General features: G+C 47.6%; 1 protein-coding gene across 1 annotated transcript in view; it reads right to left on the reverse strand.

Moving 5' to 3' along the window:
* Positions 1-17027, reverse strand: part of MAMDC2 (MAM domain containing 2) — a 137583-nt gene that overhangs the window by 54605 nt on the left and 65951 nt on the right. The window contains exons 5-6 of the mRNA XM_027616383.1: positions 14629-14766; positions 2268-2524 (exon numbers count right to left, since the gene is read on the reverse strand). Of these exons, the coding sequence (XP_027472184.1) occupies positions 2268-2524; positions 14629-14766 (395 nt within the window). The remainder of the gene's footprint in view (positions 1-2267; positions 2525-14628; positions 14767-17027) is intronic.

A 17027-nucleotide genomic window follows, 5' to 3' on the forward strand; every position in this document is an offset into this window, starting at 1 on the left:
GGTACATATATATAAAGCCCCTAGCATGGAGTCAGGTGCATCCTGAGCTCTGTACTAAATTCATGCAGATTTCTCCAGGTTGTCCCCCTCTTCAACCCATATTCGGGTTTGAGCCTACTTAGCTGCTAATTAGCTCGAGCAGGTTCCTTCCCTCCTCCAGGTCTTAGTGTCTCCGGTTTTGAAAATAAGGGTGTGGAGGAGATGGTCCAGTTCAGCTTAACAACAATGGTCCTATAGACACTTGGATTCTGCAAAATCTAAGAAGGGCCCCGGAGATTTGTTGCTGGCAAAGGTGAGGGGGGAGGCTAGGAACAAAGGGGACAGAAGCGGACAAGTGAGAAGGGGCAACGGAGCCCACAAACACAGCACAGGTCCCCGGCGTTTCACTTTCAGGGTGCTCGCTGATCAAGTGAGTGGCAGAGCTTGATCTTACTGAGTAGGTGGGGTGAGAATGCTTCTAATCAGAATTTTTAAATCACAGCCCATGTGCCAGCCTGTTCCCTCTTGTTCGGAAAAGGGGGTCTTAGATGTTTGCTTTCCTTTTTAAAATTCATTTGAGAATACGGTGACATTAAATTCCCTGGGTTCTGCAGAGTATTTAGTTCCTTTGGCGGCAATTTCCAGTAGCGGCATCGTGAGTCAGATTGCTGGAGCAAAAGCATGCACAAGGGAAGCAAAGGAATACGTATTGAAGTGGGGTAGTGTCCAGAATTGCAACTTTTCAAGCACTGATATAAAAGAAAATTCAGCAAAGTCTCACTCATACAAATGCTGCCCAGGGAGTTTGTGGTCAGATGGAAGGAGTTTGCAAAGAGACTGTCATCGCTGCGTGTGTGACTCATATGACTTTAATAGAAGGAAACATTTCTGAAACAGTATGTGCATTTCTTTTCCTCCTTATCACCTAAACTCAGAAAATTTTCCACTGGGCTGCAAGAGCAAACCAAGGCCTCGTCAGACTTGGGGATAGGAAAGAGCGCATGGCCTGCAAAAGGCATGGTGCTCTCTCTGGAGCTGGGGAGGGGGGCAGGAGGGGACCTGAAGGGAGTATGGGGAGTGGCAGGCCTGTCTTCAGTAGACAGAACATGTCACCGACCAATCCAATGCAAACACTCTCCGAAGCCCCACATCAGGTGAGCAGATGACACCACCCAGAAGCATGCAGAGAAGAATCCACCTCTTTTGCGCTCTAATGGGAACTATAGGAGCTATTACCAAAGGCACAAAGCACAAACTAGCGGATGTTAACAAACCTGTGGTAACTAAGACTCTATGTATAGCTCCAAATCTGCAACCACAATGTTGCACCCACTGATTCTAGGGGTCCTCTGGGGTCCTCAGACAGAGCTGGGCCTCTGCCTTCAGCTCTAGGTCAGATTTGAGTCCTGGACTTTCCTAAGTGCCTGGCACTCACCAGCTGTATGACCTAGATAAAAAATAGCAAACTGCTTGGGCTCTCTTTTTCCTCCTTCCTTATCTGCAATGTGGGGATAATTTTATCTACTTTGGTTTGTTGTAAGTACTGGAATACACACATAAAAAGAGATATGTATTAACATACGTGCTTAGAAAATAGGCCCGCAATGACGAACACCAAAATGTTAGTGTTCTCATCCTTGCAGGCTCAGCCTGGGTGGTTTGAGTTTGTTTTGCTTTCCTGGTTTTCTCATTCTTCTGCACTGGATATTTATCACTCATGTAACTACAAAAAGTTTTAAAACTAGAGCACCCAGCCTTGTTTCAAACTGGGGCCACAATGATAAATCTTTCTAATACTGAGGACATTATTTATACTGTAAAGGAGGAAAGAAGAAAATAAGTTGGCTTTTTTTTTTTCCTCTTCTTCTTCTTTTCTATCTCTAGAAAGTCTCTTCCTTCAAGTAAGAGAAAGGTTCATCCCTGCTCTCAGGAATGGAAGTTCAAGGGTGGGTTTCACCCTAGAGGGCCTTCCTCTCTTTTGAAGTCATGACCACAGTGTGGGTTGAGAGGGCACGTGCGCCCAAGAAATGTCATTGATGGACTGGATTTTCCCTATTTGTCCTTAGGGAAAACAGTCTTGGTAGAAAGCAGAAAGATTCAGGAATAAGAAAGGAAGAGGGAGAAACGGAGGGGGCCCAGGGAAGGAAAGGGAAGATGAAGATGGACACACAACAGAGAAGAACGGAGCAGTGTGGCCCGGTGTCTCCCGATCCGCAGACGAGCGAGTCGGCAGCATCCCCGCACAACGCACAGTGGTGAGGCCAGGGCGCACCTGCCTCCATACCTACCTCCATGGGGTACGGCGCGCTGAACTCCACCTCAGCCAGATTCCAGGCAGCATTCCCTGGCTGGTCCATTTTCCAGATTTCCTCGTAAAGGCCGGCCCCATCCCGAGTATAGAGGGAGAAGCTATTGTCATTCCCCTGCTGGAGTTGGTAATAAAACGACAGGCAGCCGGACATGGGGGCCGTGGTCATCGGGGAGATGAGCTGCGCCACCTCCTGGAAGTGCTTGACGTACACCGAGTCCACGTACATGTAGTGGCCTGAAAATCACATGGACAGGACATGCCGTGTAAGACGGGCTGGGAGGGGGGTGGTTGCAGGTGACACAGTGTGATGCTGGGATTGATTTCAACACAATCCAGGGGGAGGGGTGGCAAGGATGTGGAGGAGTTACGGCCACAAGACGTTTGGCCAGGGGTCCACGGGTATTGGGGCTGGAAGGGGGCTGTGAGGAGTTCAAAGGTGCTCTGCTAAATCCAAGCCAAGAACTGTCCGTTCTCTTTGCCTCACTTGTGGTTAAAGTAAAATACACATATACAAAGTACTGAAATTTTCACAAGCTGAACGCAGCTGTGGAAAGAAACAGAACATGACCCCAGGAGGCCCCCCCCTTCTCCCAGGCCTTCTGTGAGTTACAGGATTTCCAAGAACATACCAAGGATACCATCTGTTCCTAAAGGGGCACAGAGGGACCTACCTTCCTGTACATCTTTACAATATACACAAAAAGTCAGCGAGTCTTCTTTGAGCAAAACTTAGATTTTTGACTTCAAACTGGATGACAAGCTTTGCCTCTTTAACAGAACATGTAGCCACGGTTGGGATTTGGGAGGTTGGACTTGGGACACCGCTCTTGGCGAGGCCTTGGTGGGCTCTGGGCCCGGAGGCTGACCTCTGTTAGAGGCATTTTGGTGAAAGAGAGGAACCAGGAGGCCAGAATGGGGGGAGCCTGGATTTGGCATTGTAGAGACCTGAGGTCAAGTCCTGCTGGGACCTCAAGCAAGTTACTGAATATCTCTGGCCTTCAATGTCCTCTAATCTCTATAGGGAGAACCAAATACTTCCCTCCCGGGGCTAGTTCGAGCATTACATGAGATTATGCATGTGACATGCTTAGCGTGGGCTTGGCACATTGTAACTGCCTAACGCAATTACAATGAACTAAAGAAATGTCATTAATGATTCTGGTACCATGCCTTCCCCATTGTCTGTTTTGTGTAAAGGGTCGTTGTCATTATTGGCAATTAAAGCTGCAGTGATGGAGGACTGTATTGTAGCCTCGATAGAATGACCTTTCTATTTGTAAGTTCAGAACAATTACAGCTTAATATCTTTGTTTTATTGCACGGTGCCTGATTAGTAACAACTCCTTGTATCCTCAGCACACTAGCAGTAAGGGTATTAGGAAGACCACATACCTGCATACACCGGACACTTGCTTTGCGTCTGGCACAGCACATGGTTATTTAAAGCACAGATAGTCTCAGAAAGGTCCTCACCTCAGATGGCAGAGGGGAGAGGTGGGTAAATCAAGGCTTGCTTTCTCCTGGCAGCAAAATGTTCGACCCCCCTGAATCATCTCCCTTGTTTAACTATAATTTCTCTTATAGTTAGACAAGACATGCAACCGTGAATGAATAGAGATCACAAACTCAGATGACCAGAGGGTCCAACCTGATCAAGTATACCACTGAGGCGGAGTGGGTCCTGGGAGGAAATCGAGGGATGCATTCGTTGCCAGCATCTGAAATCATATTTCATCAGCAATGAGCAACAGCAATCAAGCTTCTCTGGAAACATGGGAATATCGGGTTGTGTTGAGCCCACATTCCGAGCTGCCACCACCAGCGGGTGGCCCAGAGTGGCAGTCCCCACCCGTCATGGGCTGCACTCTCTAGCTCAGGACTGAGTGTATCCAACCCGCTGCTCCCAGCTGGTGCCCTGACATCCAGCCCGGCGCCTCAGGCTTTTCCCACTGAAGCCCAAAATCTAAATTTTCATAGCCAACCTATCTATTTCAAAATGATACCCCCTATCTGAGTTTGCTAGGGTTGCTATAACGAAGTACCACAAACTAGGTGGCTTAAACAACTGAAATTGATTCTTTCTCCCCAGCTCAGGATGCTAGAGGTCCCAGATCAAGGTGTCAGCGGGATTGGTTCCTTGTTCCAAGGACCGTGAAGGAGAATCTGTTCCAAAGCTCCCTCCTATCATCTGGTGGTTTGCTGGCAATTTTTGGCCTTCCTTGGCTAATAAAGCTCTTCCTTCATATTCACATGGTGTTCTCCCTTTGTACAGGTCTTTCTCTGTGTCTAAATCCGCCTCCCCGACTTTTATAACGACACTAGTCATATTGGATTAGGGACCTACTTCGGTATGACCTCATCTTAACTAATCACATCTGCAACAACCCTACTGCCAAATAAGGTCACATTCTGAAGTACGGGGAGGGGGGGGCGGTTAGGACTTCAACATATGGTTTGGAGGAAATACAGTTCAACCCGTAACACCTACCACCGCAATTTTTTAAACTCTGTCTCTGCCAAATAAGCATATCTGCAGGCTGGAAACAGCTGAGGGGCTCTCACTTTGCTGACTCTGGCAAGGGATTTTAAAAGACAAATCAGAATGTCAGACTGAACAGAATCAGAGAAACTCTGAACCGGAAGGAAGGCCATGCCTCCCCCCTGCCCCCCAAGCTCCAGTGCCCACAGGAGCACTGCAGGGGGAAGAGGGGCAGGCAGCCCCCCCAGAATACTTTACTAACAGAGAACACATGCGACCAGTCAGCCTCCGTAACACCCCTTTGCTCACCGAGACCTCTTGTGTCAGAGGCAGAGAGGGAGTGTTGAATGCTCTTTGTAACCTGTCTTCCAATGAAACAGAATCCCTTTCCAAGATGTGTGTGGGGGGTGGGCCTGGGGAGAGGAGAGATCTAATATTTTGTTTCCTTGGTTCTTCATTGTGGGGGCCACGGAGGTGGCATCTGACCCCCCTTCAGGTGAACTTGCTGCAGGGAGCATGGCTGGCTGACAGCTTCTAGCTGCCTCACCTCTGGACCCACATCGGTGCTTGTGCCAAGGGCAAGTACACTGGGCTGTTCTCAGCTGGTGACTAGGCAGAGCAGGATTAGCAGAGCGGGGCCCTTCCGCCTGACGGGGGCTCTTCAGGCAACCCCCTCCCCCCCGCAGCCTGGCCTTTCCCTCCCAGGTGTCAGCCTTCTCTGCCGTGCTGGAGGCCCTCCCTAGCCAGTGCCACGTTACGACTTTTGTGGGCCCTAGGCCCTTTGTCCATTGTGGGTCCATGCCTCCTTAAAAAATATTAAGCATTCTATTTTATGACCGTGTTGGTATAAAGATGAACATAATTTAGGCTGGACTGATTATTTTATTTGTTATTAGCACATTCATTTTTTTTCTTTCGATTTTAGAATAAATAAGATGAAAACATTCTCATGGATCCCTAAAAATGTCATGGCCCCTAGGCACTGTGGCTACTATGCCTAACAGATACATTGACCTGGGCCCCAGTGACTCCAGCTCTCTCCTCCTTATCCTTCACGGCCGATAAATCTCTTTCTCACCCAGTCCAAGCTTAGGGTCTTCTTCCTGGAGGACCCAAACTGACGCAGCCACAAAGGGGGAACTCACTCCACCGAGGGTGAGGAGCACCTCCGAGACATCTGGGAGATTCTCGGTGAATCCAGAAGACGTCACAATCCACTTGGAGTCATTCATAATACTTGCGGAGTGCACGGCAACTGGGCTTACAGAAATGTCTCACGCCCCGTCCCATTAGGAACCCATCTTCCTCACCGTTGACAGATATCTGACAGTCTTCTTTAAAGGCCAGTTACTCACCCGCTGTGTGGATGCTATTTTAATCCCTGAATTTGCCAGTAAAGTGCTTCATTAACAGCTCATGCACAAGGGAGCCAAAGTCACATTTCTGATCCCAAAACCATCCAGCAAACACAATGCGATGTGCCCACAGTGAGTCAGAGAGGCTGCTGGTGCTGAGACCAGGACTGCTGACACCAAGTCTCCTCTGGAGTCACTAGACTAGACCACATTCAGCTGCTTACCGCCCGCCCCCCCCCCCCCGCCCCCATCATTCAGTTGTTGCCAAAGTCGGATACTATTTACCAACAATCTGAGTAAGATTGTTTCTCACTGGGAAACAAAAGGTAGCTGGCTATCTCAGCTGAAGGGGTGGGGATGACTCAGAAATCACCAGGTGTCTGCCCCAGGACGCCAGGCTGGAGGAACGACACCCAGCCCAGGCTCAGTATCATTGGGTATGACTGACGCTGAGGAAGAAGAGCAGATGTTTGGGTGAATGCAGGCACCGTTTTGTGCACCTTTTCAAGGGGAATGAAGAAGCGGGCCTGGAATTCTTGGGAAGTTATGTCTCTCGTGCTTGGTATTATGAGAATGTTCCTGCCCAGTTCAATGAGGCCCAGGGTTCTAGGGCCTCCAGAATACCTGGGAGAGGCAATTTATCTGATCTTTTCAGTAGGACGAAACTAGGTATTGGTGGACCCTAGATGTACCAATCCTATAATTAATCAAATCTTTGGGGGGATCCTGCAGGCCACAAAGATTTGTAAGTATTCAAACTTTTAACTGTAAATGAAAGAGTCTATGAAGGGGCCATGAGTTCTCCATACAATTAAACATTGAGAAGTTCAGTACGAGTCCCCTGGTCATTGTTGCTTAGCCATACGCAGACTCGTGGAGCCAGTCTATCCTTCCCTAATTCTGGATTATACACGAAGAGGCTGCAGCTTCTAGGGGAAAAAACAAACAATTTCCAATTCTGTCGAAAGATCAAAATCTCAGTGATGCCAGCCAAAGGCCCCATCTGGGATCATGCCGGCAGTGACAGCACATGATTACTTGCTTCCCTTTATGTAGCGGCCCACTGTAGGTTTGCTCAACGGTTCATGTGCAACCAGGGGTCCCTTTTAGGCAGCCATTTTCCCTTGAATTAGGAAAAAAAAACTTTGAGGGCAGTTCCTGGACTTTTATTTTCAAACAGTCTGGCTACCCCGCATTCCACAAAAATGGCCCTCGGCTTGGCTCCGATGCCAAGGCATCCTTTGACTCAGCTGGGACTTGGCCTTGTCGGCCGTGCTTGTGTTCTAGTTGTGACGTCTACATCCGTGTCATGTTGTCTCCTGGGTGAGGGGGGAAGTGCCGTCTGATGAAACAGGCCAGCTGGAAAACCCCACTGGTCTGTTGCTGCCATGAGGAGACAGCACCCAAATCGGGAGGTCACCATGCGTGCTTGCCCCGTCTACCATCTACGAACCCAACACTCGTCTTCGTGGATCTTTAGTTCTAAGGGTTTGGGTAAGTTTCACTATAGTAGAGTCAGGCTCTAGTCTTTTTATACAGCTTTCAGAGATGACAGAAATGTAAGAAATGAGCACAAAGTGGGATGTCTCCTAATCTCTGCTAAGAATTCAGTGCCAAAAGCGATGGGGGACAAGTACCGCTACTCTGTGGTACCAGACCACCCCTGTAGCACACACTTCATTGTGGCAACCCTGAGGTCTAAGCCAACCCCACCAGACTGATCCCACCTCTGCCCTCCAGCCTGAATATATAAGGTCAAAGAAAGGATCGGAGAGATCGTAGACAGAGTCTCTTTGAAGACAGGTGTCCCAGAGCTAACCCGTCGTGGGTTTTCTTTTGACACCCCCACCCCCCACCCCAAGGAGAGGGCAAGGGATAGCTTCCCCTTTCTTATTTTGATCCAAGAGAAGAGGCTTAAAGGAACCAGGCGTGGAGAGAGTGGAGGAGGGAAACCACCCTCCAACCTCACCCTGACCCACGCTTGCAGAAATTCCTGAATTCTTCAATTGCCCTGGGCCTCAAGAGGGGAGGGTGCTCAGGTTTCTTGGGAGAACTTAATCACTGATAATTGGGGTTTGCGGGGTACAGAGGCTGGTGCCTGGCTCTTGGCTGTATACATCTAGAAGCAAGACGTCTGTAGGGACCTGTGGGGGCAGAGTGGAGAGAAAGGATTTTGTTGCCGGCAAGTTGTAACTTCCGGAGTTCGGTGGGGCAAAGATTTGAGTTTTCCCTTAGCCTAAGTGGGCAACTCAGAAGGGGCTAGAATGTCTTGAAAGGACTCTTCTCAAAACAACTGCATGCAGGTGGTAACTCCAACAGGGGCTGGCGTGGTGTGGCATTGCTTCTAGGTGCTAAAGGGGACTCATAGATGGCCAGCCGGAGAGTGCATCATCCCTGTCTGGGAGTAGTGAGGTGGGGTTCCCCACTGGCAGTGAGAGAAATGGGCAGCATGTGGCCACCTGCAGTATAAAGGCCATGAACTCCAGCTTCAACAGCATTGGTCACATAAAATCCTTTGTCCCCTTCCCTTCCTTTTCTGTTCCACTGTTACACCTCCTTCCAACCCTGGAGGAACCAGTAGCAGCACAGGGAGTGGGAGAAGAGGAAGGGGAAAGCCAAGCAAGTATGAAGAGAAATAAAGCCCAAACCCTTCTCTTTATGGCTCTACCATGCTTTGGTCTGGGGGAGATTTGAATCAGATGAGATGCTGGAGTTTTGACTGGACTGAACTGAACCCCTGAAAAGGAGGCTATTAGTTCATACTTGAAAGTGCCCAGAAAGCTAAGGTAAGTCATCCAAGGACAGGGAAAGGTGAATGACAGAGCCTGCACAAAGGCGATGGTGAGAAAATAAAGTTGCTTCCCTACTGAGACCGTATGCAAGGAACCAAATGGATCAATGCAGCAAGTAAATGAACAGTGCTGTTAAGAGGATGCTTGAGCTCAGTCTGAACTGAAAGGAGAAAAGAGGGCCACGAATTATGGAAGTATTATGCTCCATCCACCTCACGGCCTTGGAGGGAATAAAATCATTCTGATCTTAATTTAGGTTTTGAAACCTTGCTCGGGTCCCCGAATGGCACCCTAAGCACATACGATTTTTAAGATCTCAGCAAAGAAACTGATTTCCCTCCTTATTTTCCCAGTAATTATCTTCTTTTGACCAAGGCAGGTAGGAAACAGTAATGATCTGCGTTATCAGTAAGTTACCTCCTGAAAGATTTTTGTTTCACTTCATAAAATATTAACAGAGAAAAAAGATCCATACGTGACAAATCAGAATTGGGTGACAAAAAGCAGGATAATATCCCGTCCCCTCCAATATTCCCAAGATGTCCCACAAGAGTTCTGACTGCATTATTAGCCATTTCCACCCTGAGACAAACATTTGGAGACAAAGTGCTCATTTGAAAAACCTGACTCATGGTTTGGGGTTAACTGTTAAAAATACATGGCCAAAAGCAGGAAAATTCATATACGCATCGCATTTTCAGACACCACCTTCACTCTTCCTTCTTCTATGACACAAAGGCCAGAGCCCTCCAGGGAAGACATCCCTCAACCTCTTTCGTATCTCTAAGTAGACACATGGCTTTGCTCGCCCCTCCATTCACCTCCCTGGTTTTTTCCTGAAAGCAAAGGCATAAGCTGCTTCCAGTATATGAATGAACATGAGATGAAATTTTTTTAAAGATTTTATTTATTTATTTGGCAGAGAGATACAGAGAGAGAACAAGTAGGCAGAGAGGCAGGCAGAGGGACAGGGAGAAGAAGGCTCCCCGCCGAGCAGGGAGCCCGATGTGGGGCTTGATCCCAGGACCCTGGGATTATGACCTGAGCCGAAGGCAGCCGCTTAACCGAATGAGCCACCCAGGCGCCCCGAGATGATTTTTTTTTTTTTTTTGAGCAAAATCTGCTGCTGTGGGCAGACATCTGAACCATTTAATCTTTACTTTGCCACCCAAATTGATAGAGCTCAGGAAAAATCAATACACCCAGCAGAAGGCAAATGTACAAAGAAAGGCAATCCTTCTCTTATTCAGAGCCCCAGAGGATTTTTTGTGTTTTTTTTTTTTTTGTTGTTGTTGTTCCCCCAAGAGCGATTCTGCTCAAAACTCTGACTCCTATGGGCTTTTCAAGGAAAATATCTGAGAATCTCTAGAACTCATCTGTTTTAGCCCCATCTCCTATAGGAAGAAGTCTTATATAGGAGTCCACGTGGGAGGAGTGTGAGAGTGAGTGTGTGTGTGTGCACGCATGTGTATACACGTGCATTGGGTGAGGAGGAGACGGTTGTCTGGCTACAACTGGCCAAAACATCAGTGTAAAAGTTCAAGAGGAATTGGAGAGAAATAGCAGAGAGCTGGGAGAAGTGAGTAGAATGTAGGCACCCAGGCTTCTGGCTATGAGCAGGAACATAACCTAGGTCTAGCGCTACTTTGCCATCATCTTATATCTCGGCATTCTCAAACACTCTCCAACCGCAGAATAAAGTCTCCACCCTCAGGCCTGCATACATGTGCATACGCTGTACTTCTTATCCATCCAGCCAAATTCCAGTTCTGAGATGACTTCTTCTAGAAAGCTTTCCCTGAGCCCCAAAACCAAGGTGATCTTTCACTTTTCTGTGGTCCCCTATCTTTTATTTCACATCTCTGTTAGTCATGCATCATTCTGCATGTTTACAGAGCATTTTGGCATTTGAATAATTTGTGAAATGCCATAATATACATTAACATAGAACTTGTATTAAAGGCACTGAGAAGTCTGAAATAAAGAAGTCTGTTTAGCTTTCTTTAGTTAGGGTTTCCCCGGTTTACTTTCCCCCCCAGTTACAATGACTGATGAATTTGGAGTTTTGATGTACAGCATTAGGAGTAAAACACTAGAACTCAAAGGCATCTTAGAGATTATGGAATTCAAATTCTTCACTTGCAAACAGGTCAGTGGAGACCCTGAGAAGTCGAGGGATTGCCCAAGGCAATCTGGCACTTGGATAACTTGGCCTGGAGCACAAGTGTTGAACTCCTAGCCTGGTCCTCTTTCTCTGTCCCTGCCCCTTGTTGACACAGATGTGGGCAGAATGTTCCATGGTCACAAATGAGGGTGAGGAAGGTCTAGGGCTGATGCACTCCTCAGAGGATGGATGACATTCAAGTGACACAGTCAGATGGATGATCTGTCAGTAGGACACAAATCTGTTGCCTCTCCCCGGAAATATGTGTTCTCCTTAGCCAACTGGTCCTCATTAATCATTGAGGATAAAAAATGATATGGGAGCCTGGTGGGCTCAGTCAGTGCAGCATGTGACTCTTGCTCTTGGGGTCGTGAGTTCAAGCCCCACGTTGGGTGTAGAGATTACTTAAAAAAGAACATCTTTTTAAAAAAGAAAGAAAAATGATGCACTGAACACATAGTCATTAAATCATGATATTGGTTACTCAGAGGATCTGACTCTAGAACTAATTTTTAAGTGATTTGGGGAAACTTCTCCAACACTTCCCCACATTTAAGTTTGGACACCTGTGATAATGACACCAGAGATTAATACAATTTTAAGGTATTAGTCTTTCAAGATTCTCTCTACTCCCTGTACTATGTTCTTAAGATATGGCAGAATGTTATGTAAGTTGTCCTATTCCTTGAAACAAAGCTTTCAAGAGTTGGTAACGTTTTTTTTTTAAATACTTTATTCATTTGGGAGAGAGAAGAGACAGCACAGAGAGGCAGAGGGAGAGGGAGAAGCAGACTCCCCGCGGAGCAGGGAACCCAATGTGGGTGGGGCTCGATCCCAGGACCCTGGGATCATGACCTGAGCCGAAGGCAGACGCTTAACCGACTGAACCACCCAGGCGCCCCCACATTTTGTTGTTTTGAATGAACCCAGTTGTTATTTAAAATACTCATGCAGATTCATGGACTAGTCTGTGACGCTAGGTTATCGCCCACTCCACGCATGACACTTACAGTGCTTCCTACAATGGCCACAGTGGAGATGGGCTCTCTGTCTGTAGGGCCAAAATATGGAGATACATATATACATGTGTATATATATATAGAGAGAGAGAGATAGAATAGAGAGAGAGAGAGAGAGAGAGAGAGAAACTCCAATCTTTTGTCATTTCCCAAAGTGCTAACCCTTACTTTTAGAAGATGGAAGTGAAAATGTTTTGTCTTTTTCTAATCTCAATTATTTATGTAAGTGACCTTAGATGTACCTAAAGAAATCATTTTGGGGTGTTTTTAATTCTCTTGTTCTACCATTTGGTCCTCTGTTTACTGAGATAGTCACTGTCTGGCTAACCAAACTAAATTCACTGCTGTGATTGCATCTCTCCTTGCTCAAAGACCTCCAATGGCCTCCTGTTGTCAACAGAGTAAAGTTAAAATCTCTTTCCTGGCCTTTGAGGCCTTTTAGAAGTTGCTCTTACACTGCTTTCCCAATCATCTCTCTCCCTCTGGCACCCCTTGTGATTGCTACCATGTATCACTGCTCCGGCCCTCTTCTGTCTCTGCCTGTCAAAGTTATAACCATCCCTCAACGCAGTTGACTTCTTTCATCATCATGTCTTCTAGAACGTCCAAACAGTTACATGATCTCTCTTGTATCTGAATACCCAGCACTCTTCTTTTTTTGATAGAAATGGAGGGACCACTCTTAGAGCACTTGACACATGCTACCTTGTCTTACATCCATGTGTGATAGAAATCCTTTTCCCTTTCTTGAATGTATGTTCTTTGAACCTGGGCAAGGACCATAGGGAATGTGCCATTTTATTGTTGTTTTCCCAACCAGACCCAATACAGGGTCAAATGAATGAAAATGCTAGATCCAAAGTTGGATTTGTCTTAAATAGGTAAGCCCAGGAGATGCCAACCTTTTATTATATGGTTACTTATCAATATTTTGTTGTAAGAAGCCTGGACATGTTGAAAAAGAAAAGGAACACATAAAATGAAGTTTGCAAAATAGAAGCTGGCTAACTGGGCCTGACCTGAGATGTGTTTTGTTGGCCCATGCAGTGTTTTTAAAGAAAATATTTACCAGGGCGCATGGGTGGCTCAGTAGGTTAAGCATCTGCCTTTGGCTCAGGTCATGACCCCAGGGTCCTGGGATAGAGCTCAAGTTGGGCTCACTGCTCAGCGGGGAGTCTGCTTCTCCCTCTCTCTCTCTGCCACTCCCCCTGCTTGTGCTCATGCGCGTGTGTGTGTGCTCTCTCTCTCTCAAACAAATAAATAACATCTTTTTTAAAAAAAGAAAATATTTACCAACTTTAAAAAATTAGGGAAATTTCACATAAAACCCCTGCCTTCCTAATTATCTTATGAAATCAAAAGATCTGCCCACTGGACCTGCATTCTCACATAGCAGCAATTAATTAGAGCTTTGTATGGGGTCTGTGTTCCCTAGTTTGCCACACTTCTCTCCCAGCCCACATGTCACTTTATAACATCTGCCTGGCCCCTTTAGAAAATTGAGTGTGAGAGTCTGGATATACTAGGACCAGTCTCAGGATGGAGACTGTCCAGAGCCAAGAAAAGCTGCAGGATGGGCACTTTAAAAAAAGAGTCAGAGACAAGGTTACAAATATTCACATGAAAAGAAACTACCATGAATGAGGAACAATGTAAAGAACCATAAAAAGTTGCCAAGTCTTCAGGCTTGGGGACACATTGTCCTTGTCAACAATTTATTAGGACTGAGCAGATGACCTCAGTATCAACATGGCAGCAGATCAAACTAGGAAAAAGGACTGTTTGCAGCAGAACCAAAATTCCTATTCTTGCTCTTGATGGAAAGTCAGTTACCAGAATCTTCTCGCTAGTCAACAAGCCCTTGGGGTTGAGGACTGGAGCGTCTTGCAACTATGGGGAGACCCTGGAAGCTTCCCAGGGCCCAGGTGAAGACTGTCATAATCCTTGGGAAGTAAGCCTTTGCCCATGTCTCCCATCTGTGGAAACATGCTCCTTAGAGCGGACTCATCCCCAAGAACCTCTCTCCTTTCCATTTCCCTGCAGAGTCCAGCCCCCTTGGCCGGTAGGTGACCCTGTTGCTTTCAGGATTCACCACTGGGAATTGGGGCTCACCTCAGGGCCACTTGGGAAGTTCTTAAGGACTGGTTCCCATCACTTGATCTATTTTTAGTAAAAAGCAACCTAGGATTATTCCCGCCCTGCCTTTAGGGATAAGAAATACAGAACAACAAAACGATAAGAAAGTAAAGCATAATATGGAAATGTGAAAAGAGCAAGACCAGGTCACAGGTGAAGAAAAGCCTTTAACTGGGTGGCCTTGTCCTTAGTTACAGAGCTCCTGTCCGTGGTCTGTCTCAAACCCACGGCCCGGCCTGGCCTTCCTGCTCTTCCACCAGGCCTCCGGGTCCCTACTCACTCTCCTGTCTCCCTTCTCTGTTGACAGGGCCACAGTTAGGTCAATGGAGGGGGCAGAAGGGGAAGGTGGAAACACTTCCCCCGGGAAAAGGACTCCGTCTGTCCCCAGCTCACCCAGTTCACTCTTGAAGGTGTGATCCTGCGGGAGAATGGAAGGGGAGTTCCGAATGCTTCCTCCTCCGACAAACCAGTTCACGTTGGGGTTCCAGTGGTTCACAAAGCCACAGAGATGATTTTCTTCAAAGTCACATTCTGGCAGAAGAGAAACGAAAATGCACTTTGTGGAGACACGATCACACCTAGGTATATACCCCTACTCACTGCGGGGTTTGCTCTTCCGTATTCAGGTATGTTTCTCATTCCCCTTGACCACTGGAAGCTTTGTACCAGGATCCCTGGACAATGCTGGAAAGTGTAATTCATCCTTGCTTCTTTGGATGATGGCCCCGCCACTGACTAGCCATGTGAATTGCAGCGTGATTCTCTCCTGGGCTTGTGCCTTCATCTGTGAAATGAGGGGAACGTTCCCACCGCACAGGACTGTCCCCACACAGAGCCAGGTGTGTGGTTAGTGCCTGGTGCCTCAGCCACCTCTGCTTCAAAGCCCTACTTGGGACCATCCTCTTAGCTCCAGAAATTGTGTCTGCCACCCTTCTGGTAGCCCATATCCCCATCCCCTTCTCTCCTGATGGTAGACAAGATACCCAGGGCTAAAGGACATGTTTCCCAGGTGCTAACAGCCTCTGCTTTTCTTATTAACAAGAAACAGAATAGGCAGGGGAGGCAGAGCCTAGGCTATGGGTCCTTCTGCAGCTCCTCAGTGGAGAAGGGAGACAAAATAAAGAGACTTCACCTCCTACCCTCCGCCATTTAGTAGCAATGACACATGTTTGCACAGATAAATTGTTCCCAGTCAACAGACTCCTCTAGCGGGAATGAGAAGCTCACAAACAGTGAGCCTGTATTGACCCCCATAATCATCAACTACAAATATGAAGTCTGATTGTCCTGGCCGTCTCCCATTACCCCTCCAGACCCCACCCCCACCGTTTTTTCACTCCAGCGGTAGACCTGTATGGACTGTGTCACTGGCCTCCCATTCCACCAATGGAAAGTAGGAGGAGAACAAGCCTCCAGCTCCTTTCCTGCCAGGTTGCCATACGTTGGCTGTGTCCCTCTTCTGAGGACACAGGTCCTATCGGGGAGCCCTCCCCACACAACCATTGGCTCCAGGCTCCAGTGCCGCCCCCCCACCCTCATGGCTGATGAACCATCGCTCTGGATTACCACCTGTGCTTTTGCTGGTTTCCTTCACCCACCCACAACTTTGTAGCCCCCCAATGAGTCTTCTTCCTTCTGCCAGGACCCTGATTGATATAGTTATCAATGTGTTTTTACATTAGCAATCACTGAAAAACTTTAAGGTTTTTCTCTGCAACTCTTCCACTGCAGTGTCTGCCAAGCAATACCCCCTGTTCCGTGCCAAAGCCTGCTGAAGAATAAAATAGAAAGCAAAATAGTTCTGAACGTGCCAGGTACTATTCTAAGCACTTTAACTGAATTAACTTACTCAGTCCTCGACACGGTCCCACGAGGTAGGTACTATTACTAACTTCATGTTACAGATGAGGAGACAAGCAAAGGGAGAGCACAGAAAGGAAGGCAAGGGGACCGTGGGATCAGGCATCTCAACAAGATGAAAGTGTTGGCACTCCTTTTGTTTTTTTTTTTTTAAACAAACCAGAAGCCACGGAGTGATGTGAAGAGAGGAAATTTACATTTTTAAAGTGCCCAGAGCTGGGCCAGTCACTTTCATACCTATGATCTCATCAGTCCCCGCATTATTCCTACGAGGGAAGCATTTTATATCCATTTTGCAGGTGGAGAAACGGAGGCTGCGGGGCGCGGGGAGTTGAGGAGCCAGCAGGTGGCGCTGCAGCAGGCCCGTCGGACTGGTGGGTGGGCTGTCCGAGGCGCACCTGCCGGCGGGAGGGAACTACCAGGGGGCGCATGGGTCTAATCCCACTGTATCTTCAGAACATGGTCACGTTTTCTTCCCTCGTGCTTTCCTTCACTTGCCTTCGTATCATCCGTGGAAGGTCAAAACAGAGAAGTGAGAGTCAGGGAATTAGCAAAGGCTCTTTTTTATTCAGAATTGTCTTTGACTCTCCTTCCTCTTCCTCTCCACAGCCATTCAACCTCCAAAGGGCCGTCAATGCTGAAAAATCTCGCAGTCTCCCACCTTCTCCCTATTAGAGCCCAGCGCTGGGCCTTCGTTATGTCTGATCTGTAAGGTTACAACCACTTGCTGGGGGTTTTCCTCTCCTACGTATTTATTTTCCTCGTTTCCAAGTCCCCCATGGGGCCGCCAGAGTCACCATGTGAGGACACGGCCGCAGGCACCCCCCCTCCGCTGACTGGGAGCTTTGAACACCTGCCAACCACGGAAGCATCCACCCTCTTCAGCCGGGACCCAGACTCTTCCCGAAGCCTCGCTTGGGTCCTGATTCACA

Source organism: Zalophus californianus, chromosome 13, assembly GCF_009762305.2.
Source record: "Zalophus californianus isolate mZalCal1 chromosome 13, mZalCal1.pri.v2, whole genome shotgun sequence".
NCBI lineage: Eukaryota > Metazoa > Chordata > Mammalia > Carnivora > Otariidae > Zalophus > Zalophus californianus.